Raw genomic sequence first — 12,835 nt, 5'->3', positions numbered from 1 at the left:
GCTGTCATTCTTCCCCTGAACAAGGCAACTAACTCACTGTTCCCCGGTAGGCCGTCATTGTAAATAAGAATTTGTTCTTAACTGACATGCCTAGTTACATTTTTCTTTTAAACTTTCCGAATGCACTGTAGACTGTGTGTGCCTTTTTTTAAATGTATGTAGTTCTGTCCTTGAGCTGTTGTCTTTTAATGTTCTGTATTATGTTTTGTGTGGACCCCCAGGACCCAAATAAATACTTAATGTACTGATAAGTGGATGCACTTTGCATTCTGTCAACTTTGAGAAAAACAACTTAGTTGTGCCTGTTGTTCACACACGTATCAGCCTTCTCATTGGCTCAAATGTTTCCACCTGATCTCACCTGCCTTCTATCGTTGAAGGCATGTATTTCTATTGTATTGCAGTCAGTGGAATATTTTGTCAATACACCAGATAATCTTTGCCCACACTAAGTGGAAGTGTTGTTTCTATCTTCACCACTAAGTGGCACAACAAACCAAATTACGAATCTGACTCTGTTGTATTGTAAAACATGTGTATTTGCAACTTTTCACCACCAAGGGTCAGTGTGGTATAATTTCAACAAAAGAGTACCAAAAGACCATTTCAGATACAGATTCCTCATTTATTTTCTTGTTCTGTTAATGCCTGTGCAAGGTTAAGAGTTACAAAATCTACTTACTATATAATGATTATATATATCCTGTGTCTATCATACCATGTTATTCATACATACAGGTAGTTTTCAACTTTATGCATATTATTTTCCATTTGAAATGTATCTATAACACTTTTAACATGTGTTTTGCTGATTAATGATCCCTCATATAATACATACAGGAACACGTACCACCAAGCAAGCAAGTCCATCTATATACTGTACAAGTCCAAAGTAGGCCGACAAGAAAACAGTGGTAAGTGTGCAATCTACTTCACCAAGTAAGAGATCCGGTCCACATGTAACAGCACAACTAACCTTGTTACATACACTGATGCTCTTTTGTCTTCATACACATAACTGTATCAATATACTGTACATACAGTATGCAGGATCAACCAGTTCAGGCTCACAGAGAATGACCAAATCAAATCAGTGCATTATTCTCTTTAGTAGACTGGGTCTGGTCATGACAAGGTGTTTGCTCTTTTCTTGAGGTACCACCGCTAATCTCAAACTGGAGAGAGAGAGAGAGAGACAGACGGTGAGAGAAAAAGAGAGGGAGAAAGAGAGACCGAGAGAGGGAGAGAGAAAGAGAGAGAGAGAGAGGGAGAAAGAAAGATTGTAATAAGTATTCCTATCTGCAGAGTAATAAATGCTAGTCTCAGACTCCCAGCTCACAAACACCAAGCTTCCATTTGAGAGGGTTTGTTATTCTGAAAAACAAACCACAGTTATCTCTCTATGGCTAGAACAGTAAACAAAGAGTTATCCAGTGCATCCCTTTGATCAGGTTTGTTCTGTGGCAGTTATGTGCCACATGGGGTGAGTAGAAACATCATTTATAATGATTATCAAAGTAGGGTTCATGTTTCTGCTGAGTGATTCATAATCTCCACCGACAAGCACACAGTCAATACTGGTGGATGTTCATCTGTCAATAAATCAATTAAAATCAGCCCTCATCCTACATGTTGAATCCAACCTCCTACTAGTTAGTGGTCGATATTGTTCCCACAGAGACAAGGCCTCAATGTGTTTCTTTTGTCACAGCCAGCGGAAATGAAGAAGACGCTGCCGGTTTGGAGAAAAGTTAAGTCTCCGACCGTACATTTTATTTTTTTTTTTACAGATATCCACACATGATACTATCAGTATGGACGAACAAGGAGTTACAGAATATAGATATGCCTTCAGTAGCAGGATTTTCAGAAACACGAACCCCCCTAAAACATTTAGCCAGTTATTTTCCAGGCTCCGCATTTTAGCCTTCTAGGATAGCCATGTGTGGATGCACAGTGTCCTATATTGTGCTATGCTGCAGCCTGCTCAGTCAGTTCCATAGTACGGTTCCTGGGCTCTGTCTGGGACTGCTGCAGCCTGCTCAGCCAGGCTACATGTTACCCTGTTTGTCTGAGGACGAAGAGGAAGTGGAGGGGGATGGGGATGGTGCCTTGGGGAACACCCTTTCTGTGGGGGTGATAGAGGCTGGACTACCCATGCCTGAGGAGCTGGAACTACTGGACCTGTGCTGCCCCTGTCCATGGCCATGTCCCGGGTGGATGGGGGCAGGCCGGAGTGGTCTGATCGGCGGTGGCCTCAGGGGGGCGATGGGCCTCCGTGCAGTCGGTTTGAAGGTGCTCATGGTCTCGGAGGACGAGGAACAGCTGCTACGGCGTAGGGCAGCGTCAGGGTCCCGGATGGCCATGGTGTTAGTGTGGAGGGGGCTGCCGGGGGGCTCAGAGGGTGGTCTGGACCCGGAGGAGGAGGGTTGCTGTTGCTTCAGGGGCTCCAAGGTGTCCAGGACCACATCGGGAGCGTGCTTGGCCACGTTCTGACGCTCCAGCTCACGTAGCTCATGCAGGGCGGTGTTCATGGTCTTTTCTATGTCCTGTAACACACACAGTTTCACTAAATACTGATATTAATCCTGTGTCTTATATCCTGAAACATCTTGGCTGTCCATCGTAGTCAATGATGATACTCTCCTACACAGTGTATTAGACACCATTAAAAAAAAAATACAAAAAAGAATGGCCCATTCAGACATCTGCTGACGTATTGTTAATTCTCAAACAAAACACTGACGTACCAACTCTTCAGAATACAAACTAAACGGTTTTCTTATTGAAAGCAAGGATAAATGGACAAATTAACACCTCACAAACGGTTCCAATATTATCTCTCTAATGAAGCACACAAAGGGAGCCATATTTAAATGTGGAGATAGCAGCAGCTAACAGACTGAACAGTAATTAGGAAATGAGAAACACGGGTCAAAGAATGAGCCTCTCTCTCAGATATCCTTCCCCCGCTGCTGCCTTTGACTTTGTTCTTCTGTCCTCCCTAGGAACCATAGAATGTACTGGACACATTCTGAGAATACATCTCTCCCTCTCTCTCTCTGTCTGTCTGTCTGCCTGTCTCGCTCTCCTTAAAGAGTCTGTATGCCTCTCTCTGTCTCTGGACCACAGACAGGAGAATATCCTCATTAGCTTTCCACTGAATAACTCTAAACCTGGCTGCCTTGGCAGGAAATAGGTCAAATGAAAAGAACAGCCGCTATGTATTATGAATAATAAAGGGCTGTTTTGGTCTTGCCTGACTTCACCCACTGAATCAGTTGCTTTTAGCTAGCCCCCGTTATATTTGTTAAATTGTCAAGTCTTTATTGCAGTGATTAGAGTCTCACTTCTGCATACCCTGAAAAGGGCCCTTTAGCCAAAACGTTGGTTAAATAAATCCACAAGCAAGGAGCAACATTCTTTCTTCAATAGGTTAGTTTATCATCCGTTAGTCAGCACCTCACCTTTTGGCTGTTGCGAGTTCTTTATTGCTTTACTTTATAGACTCTCACCTCTGCCAGGGCCTCAGCCTCCAGTGATTTGTGGTCACCAAGGCTACCATGGCGGGTGGAGCCGGTGGATGGTCTGAGGACGGAGCCATCGGGGAAGCACTTCCTGTCTGGGTGGTTGATACTTCCAGCGCTACCAAACGTGCCGAGATGGTGCTTCTCTGGACTGTCCATGCGGCCCCTGCTGACGGATATCTTGTGAGGGCTGCAGGGGCGAGGTATGACCCTAGGGGGCATGTCCATACCTCTGGTGGGGCTGTGGGTGTCGGCTGTGCTCCTGCGGTGAGGGATAGCAGCACCATCTGAACGAACCCTCACCCTGTTGAGCCACAACACACAGAGCAGACAGACTGTCAGGACAGCATCATAGCAACGACAGGACTAGACAGAGTTTAGGCATGGTGCAGATATAAAATATAGTTCATTCAATAAAACTACACTAAATGAACCATTATTATATAGACTCCTCATGGAGGGAAAACATTTAATCCTGCATGTGTCAAGAAAACCTCTATTAAATCTGCATTTCTTCAGATTCTGTGAACGGTGAGCATGAATCAACCAAGTCAAATTTAATGTGTAGCTACCTTCCCAAAGCAGCTCCATAGCGGTGATCAGGGGTATGCTGTGTGTGTTCGCAGGGGGAGCTGCGATCATGGTCTTGGTTCCTGGATGAGGTCCTGTCTCTTTCCTCATGGTGGGGTCCACTACTGGCTTCACTCTCAGGCTTTCCACTCAGACTGTCTGAGAATGCATCGTCCCTGAGGTAAAGGAGAGACAGAGGAGGACACAGGGTTTATTCAAATGATCAGGACTTTGCTGGACACCCTTACACCAAAGACTATCCTCAACTAACATCTCAACAAACACAATAAAAGGTCCTTCAGAATCATAATCTAACTCATAATGAAATGTCAATGTCATCTGCTGCCAGATGACTTCAAGGCATCATTAACAAGCACAACACCCATTCCCTGGTTACCCTGGGCCCCCTTGTGACGTGAATCGATAGGCCTGAGGATCAGCTGGAGATGAGTGTATGCATCTCAAATGGCACCCTATTCTTTTTATAGTGCACTACTTTTGACCAGGGCTTGGAACAGAAGTAGTGCACTAAAAAGGCAATAGGTTGCCATTTGGGATACATCCTGTTTCTTCTCCCTAATTAGGGTGTAATTATGCCGTCTCACAGTGATGGATGGTGATTGGCTGTCGGGCAGAGTTCTGGAAGGATAAATGACCAGTTATAGAGTGACCTTAACGTTCCATCTTTGTCATGAGTAGGTGTTGCCTCCGGAGAATGAGGAGAGGCTCTTATACTTATTATAATTACAAAAAACTGTTTTAAGTGAGAGGTAGGCATTGGTCTGAAGGCGAAAAAAAGAAAATTCACGAGCACCACAATGCCTACTCCACCCATGCTCTACCAAGGTTTTCCAGCAGATATTTTTGACATGTTACAGTATGGTCTATTCTACTTCAAACAATGTGTCTGCAGGTTGCTTAGGATTCAAACCTTCTCAAACAGCCTAAATCATACTCTATGAGGAGGTGCTCGCACAATAATGTGATTTGTACCACATGCAAGTTAACGTATTGGATTCTTCACACACCACACACTAATCCCATTCCACTAGCTTTTTAAACGTTTTATATTATTTGAAAACAAGCTTTTCTTTTATACTTAAAAGACCATCATGCCAGATTGAGCGAGCTGTTAAGTCTTGTAGTAATGTAGTGCCTGCCTGTATTTCCTTAAAACATTTTTATTTAGTAATGTAAATGTATTTCGTATAATCTTTTTGGGGGTCAGTAGGTGCCCAACATAACACCAGGTGGTGGTGTGTTGGACACGGTCACTCATACCTAGAGGTCTATAGAGCCTGTCCGCCTGATTTCTGATAACCGTTATCTTATCTGTGTAATATTCACATCTTGTTTTGCAAACATGGTGGTTTTCTCAATTGCTGTGCTGATCAATGGGCAGTTTATTACCTCCGTCAAATTCTCAGTCTCTCAAAGTCTCTCAAAGCACTTCATTATGACAGAGGTGAGTTCTACGGGGCGATAGTCATTTAGTTCAGTTACCTTCGCTTTTTTGGGTACAGGAACAATGGTGGCCCTCTTGAAGCATGTGGGTACAGCAGACTGGGATAGGGAGCGATTGAATATGTTCGTAAACACACCAGCCAGCTGATCAGCGCATGCTCTGAGGATGTGGCTAGGGATGCCGTCTGGCCCGGCAGCCTTGCGAGGGTTAACACGTTTAAATATCTTGCTCACATCAGCCACGGAGAAGGAGAGCCAACAGTCCTTGGTAGCAGGCCGCGTCAACGGCACCATGTTATCCTCAAAACGAGCAAAGAACGTGTTAGCTTATCCAGAAGCAAAACGTCGGTGTCTGCGACGTGGCTGGTTTTCCTTTTGTAGTCCGTGATTGTCTGTAGACCCTGCCACATACGTCTCGTGTCTGAGCTGTTGAATTGCGACTCTACTTTGTCTCTATACTGACGTATTGCCTGTTTGGTTGCCTTGCAGAGGGAATGACTACTCTGTTTGTATTCTGCCATATTCCCAGTCACCTTGCCATGTTTAAATGCGGTGGTTCACGCTTTCAGTTTTGCGCCAATGCTGCCATCTATCCAAGGTTTCTGTTTAGGGTAGGTTTTGATAGTCACAGTGGGCACAACATCTCTTATACACTCCCTGATAAAATCAGTTACCGTTTTGGTATATTTGTCAATATTATTCTCGGAAGCTACCCGGAACATATCCCAGTCTGCATGATCAAAACAATCTTGAAGCGTGGATTCCGATTGGTCGGACCAGCGTTGAATAGTCCTTAGCACGGGTACTTCCCGTTTGAGTTTCTGCTTATAGAAAGGGAGGAGCAAAATGGAGTCGTGGTCAGATTTGCCAAAAGGAGGGCAGGGGAGTGCCTTGTATGCATCCCGGAAGTTGGAGTAACAGTGCTCTAGTGTTTTAGCAGTGTGAGGACTACAGTCGATATGCTGATAGAATTTAGGCAGCCTTTTCTTCAAATTTGCTTTGTTAAAATCAATAAAATGCAGCCTCAGGATATATGGTTTCCAGTTTGCATAAAGTCCAGTGACGTTCTTTGAGGGGCAGTCGTGGTATCGGCTTGAGGGGGGATATACAAGGCTGTGACTATAATCGAAGAGAATTCTCTTGAGAGATAATACGGTCGGCATTTGATCGTGAGGTATTCTAGGTCGGGTGAACAAAAGGACTTGAGTTCCTGTATGTTATCACAATTACACCATGAGTCATTCATCTTGAAACATACACCCCCGCCTTTGTTCTTCCCGGAGAGATGTTTATTCCTTTTGGCGCAATGAACTGAGAATCCAGATGGCTGGACCAACTCAGACAGTATATCCCGACTCCGACAGTAACAGACTAATGCCCTTTGGGCACAGTTCATCTGTTAACTGTTATTGACCAAATACAGCTGGTGGATGGGACAGTGCACATTGACTCACATAACCTGGAGGACCACAGTGTCCTGGTGCAGAGTCTGTCTCTGGTCGACTCAGAATTACAATATATGTTTTTATCCTAAACAAAAGCGTGTAGCATTTGAGTAGTTGGTAGCATTCGAGCACTTAAATAGAAATGTGACATATGAAGTGCTCATTCTGTACTTACATGTCCTGCACCACGATGTACTGATGTGGGATGAGTCCATCCACTCCGTTGTGTCGTCCCTCCCACCAGTCATCAGAGGCTCTCAGGTACAACAGCAGGGATGCCCCCTTCTTAAAGGAAAGCTCTCTGGGAGTACGCCCCACGTAGTCGAACTTAGCAATGGCCTCGATTTGCTCCAGCTCGTCATCACTGGTGGGAGGTCCTGTACCATTGTCCACTTCATCAATGGCACCTGGCTCACTATGGGGACTGTCACTGAATGGTGTGGGAGAGAGATAGAGAAAAAAAAATGCATACATTGATTAATAGATTTGGATAATGATAAAGAACGACACAGTGTTGTGCTCTGGGCTAAACTACATCAACAAGACGGTCAAGTCTTCTGAAATGCAGAACAGGATCCAGTGACCTTACGTCCTTTTCTCCATTGGTTATTCTCCATCCTCTCTCCCATCCAATCAGAACCAAGGCGCATAATAATATGACATCACTAACCAGTACTCCTCTCCTCCAGCCATGCACTTCTCATAGACTGGTCCGTCCAGCTCACGGTGACTCGGGAAGATGACCTCGTTGTGGATGATGATGGTCTTGATGACCTCATTAACGTGTGTCTGGCAGGCCACAGGATCATGGTCATCAGGTATGGGCATCAGAGTCGGGCCGAAGCAGGTAGCCAGGTTATAGGGATCCATCATGTTCTCATCACTGTATTGGGATAGACTGTAGAGAAACAATGGGGATTTAACAAACAAAACAATTATCCATAATACAGTATGGGTATATTTATTGGGTTTGTTCATAAACACGTTTTTATAATGACAACACTTTGACTGAACATTTTTTCTTTTTTATACGGTTTATCTTCATTTTTCCTCATTTAATGAGGAGGACTGCCCTCCTCTTTCTCCCTGAATGAGCCACCTCTGAACAGCATCTTTCCTATTGGATTTCTCCATAAAACATATAATATTATTATGGTGATCAAATCACATGTTATTTGTCACATGCGCCGAATACAACAATGTAGTTTCAATAAAATACCCCCCAAAAAAGTAAGAGATAAAAATAACAAATAATTAAAGAGCAGCAGTAAAATAACAATAGTGGGGCTATACAGGGGGTACAAGTACAGAGTCAATGTGCGGGGGCACCGGTGTCGAGGTAATACATACATGTAGGTAGAGTTATTAAAGTGACTATGCATAGATAATAGCAGCAGCGTAGAGGGGGGGGGGGGGCAATGCAAATAGTCTGGGAAGCCATTTGAGTAGATGTTCAGGAGTCGTATGGCTTGGGAGTAGAAGCTGTTTAGAAGCCCCTTGGACCTAGACTAGGAGCTCCGGTACCACTTGCCGTGCGGTAAGAGGTCCTGGATGGCAGGAAGCTTGACCCGCGTGATGTACTGGGCCATACGCACTACCCTCCGTAGTGCCTCGCAGTTGGAGGCTGAGCTGTTGCCATACCAGGCAGTGATGCAACCTGTCCGGATGCTCTCGATGGTGCAGCTGCAAAACCATTTGAGGATCTGAGGACCCATGCCAAATCTTTTCAGTCTCCTGAGGGGCTCCTGTGTTGAGGATCAGCATGGCAGATGTGTTGTTACCTACCCTTACCACCTGGGGGGCGGCCCCGTCAGGAAGTCCAGGATCCAGTTGCAGAGGGAGGTGTTTAGTCCCAGGGTCCTTAGCTTAGTGATGAGCTTTGTGGGCACTATGGTGTTGAGCGCTGAGGTGTAGTCAATGAATAGCATTCTCACATAGGTGCTCCTTTTGTCCAGGTGTGAAAGGGCAGTGTGGAGTGCAATAGAGATTGCATCATCTGTGGATCTGTTGGGGCGGTATGCACATTGGAGTGGGTCTAGGGTTTCTGGGACAATGGTGTTGATCTGAGCATTGACCAGCCTTTCAAAGCACATCATGGCTACAGACGCGAGTGCTACAGGTCAGTAGTAATTTAGGCAGGTTACCTTAGTGTTCTTGGGCACAGGGACTATGGTGGTCTGCTTGAAACATGTTGGTATTACAGACTCGGACAGGGAGAGGTTGAAAATGTCAGTGAAGACACTTGCCAGTTGGTCAGCGCATGCTCGGAGTACACTTCCTGGTAATCCGTCTGGCCCTGTAGCCTTGTGAATGTTGACCTGTTTAAAGGTCTTACTCACATCGACTGCGGAGAACGTGATCCCACAGTTGTCTGGAACAGCTGAAGCTCTCATGCATGTTTCAGTGTTACTTGTCTCGAAGCGAGCATAGAAGTAATTTAGCTCGACTGGTAGGCTTGTGTCACATCAGGCGAGCAAATCCTCGAGACTTCCTTAGATATCGTGCACTAGTTGTTATTTACAAATATACATAGGCCGACCGCCCCGTGTCTTACCAGAGGCTGCTGTTCTATCCTGCCGATAGAGTGTATAACCCGCCAGCTGTATGTTATTCATGTTGTCATTCAGCGACGACTCATGAAACATAAGATATTACAGTTTTTAATGTCCCGTTGGTAGGATATTCATTTTTTCAGCAATTGAATGTTGGCGGATGGCAAAGGCAGATAAGCCACTCGTCGCCTGATCCTCACAAGGCATCCAATCTCTTTCTGCAAAATCTCTGTCTCTTTTTCCAGGACGAGGGCCTGTTCGAGTGTTTGGAGTGTATCCTTCTCGTCTGACTCATTAAAGAAAAATGATGCGTCCAATTCGAGAAGCGTAATCGCTGTTCTAATGTCTAGAAGCTCTTTTCGGTCATAAGAGACGGTAGCAGCAACATTATGTAGAAAATAAGTTAAAAACGTGAAAAACAAACAAAATAGCACGGTTGGTCAAGAGCCAATAAAACGGCAGCCATCCTCTCTGGCTCCATCACCGTTGTAACTTACTGGTTGATATATAGACTTATCAACTGATATATGGACTTACTGGTTGAGGAATGCAAACAGGTATCTCATGACGATGATGACGGGGCGAGAAAGAGTTACAACGATCTGCTGAAGGTGATGAGCTCTCTCTGCACCAGAGTCTAGTTCTGAGAAAGACAGGGAGAGGGGCATATCTACTTTACTATATCAATCCAAACAATTATTAATAATACTTAAAAAAAAAAATAATCTAAATCCCGTATCCGCCCCAGTGGAGTACACTAGTCCTTACTGATGGTTGCTATGAGGTCATTGTACATCAGCAGTACAATGGTAATACTTACTGATGGTAGACATGAGGTCGAGGAAGCGTTCTTTGGGGAACAGTGGGGTCTCCAACCCCCTGAAGTACAGCTTCAGAACCCCTGCCACCGCCATTATGTCATGGTCACTCTGATCATCCACCAATGGGTCCTCACCTAGAGGCATCACACAAGCTGTCAGCCATCCAGTCCCACCACTGTAAGCTTGCTGGATATTCAACTGTGACTTTTTTTTCATCTATATAACCCAAGTCATGCTTGTGAGAAAAAGTTAATCTCTGCTTTAGTAAACTGAACGTTTTGTTAAAGAAATGCATTAAGCTTGTAAAAACACTTGTCAGCCGTCATGTAATACAATATAACACCTCATTAACTAGTCTTAGGAAAATGTCTCGGCTTTCTCTATAGATAGATATTAGATAGTCCACGACACACATTAGCTAGCCAACAAAAAGAACAAAGATAAATTTGTATATTTGTCAGTATAGTATTTTCACCCAACTAGCATTTCTGTTCAGAATGTGGTAGCTACCGCTGCTATACATCTAAACTAGCTTTTCATGTCCGTTACAGTGTCATGCATGACATATGTGCTGTCTATGTATCCATCTGCACTTTACGGTCCTAGAAGGAGGGGCTGTGGCATTCCGAGGCAGACTAAACGCAATAAAAAAACGATCAAGCAGGATATGGGGCCTCGCTCGGACCGACCTCTCTCAAATGAATTTTTTATATCGTTGACTTCGACCTGTGAGCCGGGAATCCTGAATATGCCCTGCTGCTGAAGGCCTGTTGGAGCAGAGAAACCCAAGTCAGCACTTAGATGGAAACAAATTTGGCAACACAGACACATACAGAGACACAGACAGAGACACAAAGACAGAGAACACACAAACACACAACTAAACAGAAACATTTATATTCACCAAAAAAGTGTAATGTCCATAGCCCAAACAACCATTAGTAACATAATCTCAGTCTGTCCACTACATGCTAGTTTCCATATTCAAAATTATATTCAAATCTATGGACTACATACAGTATCTATCAATTAATTACTGTGTTCCTCTTACCATATAGATTGATGTAGCGAACACAGCTCTCAACCACCACTGGTATGGCCTGCCCTGAGTCCTAACAGAGAGGCATACAGGGGTGTAGAGAGAGGTAAGGTGACTCTCCACAGGTTATGAGTGTGAACACAGCACATTAATACATTCATTATCGGACTGTGCACAGACAATGACTAATGTACAATGAGCATACAAAACATTAAGAACACCTTCCTTGTATTGAGTTGGAACCCCCCCCATTTTGCCCTCAGAACAGCCTCAGTTCGTCAGGACAGGGTAGGGGTGCGTTGTGTCAAGTTGGCTGGATACGGGAAACTGTTGAGCGTGAAAAACCCAGCAGCGATGCAGTTCTTGACACAAACCTGTGCGCCTGGCATGTACTACCATACCCCATTCAAAGGGACTTACATTTTTTGTCTTGCCCATTCACCCTCAAATATCACGCATACACAATCCATGTCTCAATTGTCTCAAGGCTTAAAAATCCTTCTTTAACCTTTCTCCTCCGCTTCATCTAGACTGATCGAAGTGGATTTAACAAGTGACATCAATAAGGGATCATAGCCTTTACCTGGATTCACCTGGTCAGTCTGTAATGGAAAGAGCAGGTGTTCTTAATGTTTTGTACACTCCGTGTGTAATCATGACAAATATAAGTACATCAACTGAATAAAAATCGATAGTCTATCATATAATACTAATAATAATAATGTGTTCTATTTAATTATGTGTAAAATGAGTTCATTAACTGCATGAACAATTACCAGGGATAAATACATTATCATATAACCATTACATAAGGTAATTTACATAATTTAAATATTAGCTGAAAGACTTTCAACTGACTGAACATTCATATATGGTCTGCAGAATAGGAGATTGTGGTGTTCTTCCCATACCCCCCGTTTCCTCACAAGGTTACCACTATAGTCATATACATACTATATATATTCATATATTAAGTGCCGAGTGAAAGTCTACACACCCCTTGCAGTCTTCAAATTTTGCTGCCTTAAATTTCAATCGAAAAATGAATTAAATTAGATGTTCTTTTCTACAGCTCTACACAACCTACTCCACATTTTCTAAGTGAAAGAAAATTCTAGAACATTTTCCTAATTAATAAAACCTCTCCTTTTTAGATTTAATTTTAAGGCAGAAAAATGTGAAGACTGTACAAGTTGTGTGTGTAGACTTTCACGAGTGACTGAACATCATTCATTGGTTATCAGATGACAAAGGACAGAGTTACCAGGCAGGCAGAGAGATGTTGGTTAGTTAGTTTACACATTAAACCCAAACCCATTTACCCCTAGCCTGATTCTTAGATCTGTTGATGCCGTCTTGCCAACTCATTTCGGCATTGGCAGACAGCACAAACAGATCTGGGAACAGGCTACTCATG

General features: G+C 43.8%; 1 protein-coding gene across 3 annotated transcripts in view; it reads right to left on the bottom strand.

The window, feature by feature from the left end:
- Positions 1-604: 604 nt before the first annotated feature.
- Positions 605-12,835, bottom strand: part of LOC115142964 (SLIT-ROBO Rho GTPase-activating protein 3-like) — a 68,417-nt gene continuing 56,186 nt past the window's right edge. For 2 of the 3 annotated variants that reach the window (XM_029682876.2, XM_029682878.2), the window contains exons 13-21: positions 11,431-11,491; positions 11,069-11,146; positions 10,379-10,513; positions 10,096-10,201; positions 7,677-7,904; positions 7,182-7,436; positions 4,100-4,273; positions 3,516-3,831; positions 1,085-2,549 (exon numbers count right to left, since the gene is read on the bottom strand). In XM_029682876.2, coding sequence (XP_029538736.1) covers positions 2,052-2,549; positions 3,516-3,831; positions 4,100-4,273; positions 7,182-7,436; positions 7,677-7,904; positions 10,096-10,201; positions 10,379-10,513; positions 11,069-11,146; positions 11,431-11,491 — 1,851 coding nt within the window. In that variant the 3' untranslated portion in view covers positions 1,085-2,051. Of the gene's footprint in view, positions 2,550-3,515; positions 3,832-4,099; positions 4,274-7,181; positions 7,437-7,676; positions 7,905-10,095; positions 10,202-10,378; positions 10,514-11,068; positions 11,147-11,430; positions 11,492-12,835 lie in introns of all 3 variants that reach the window. The other variant, XM_029682877.2, reaches the window with a different exon arrangement.

The sequence above is a fragment of the Oncorhynchus nerka genome, linkage group LG15 (genome assembly GCF_034236695.1).
Source record: "Oncorhynchus nerka isolate Pitt River linkage group LG15, Oner_Uvic_2.0, whole genome shotgun sequence".
NCBI lineage: Eukaryota > Metazoa > Chordata > Actinopteri > Salmoniformes > Salmonidae > Oncorhynchus > Oncorhynchus nerka.
The sequence above is the reverse complement of the archived record's forward strand: the minus strand, read 5'-3'. Positions and strand labels throughout refer to the sequence as shown.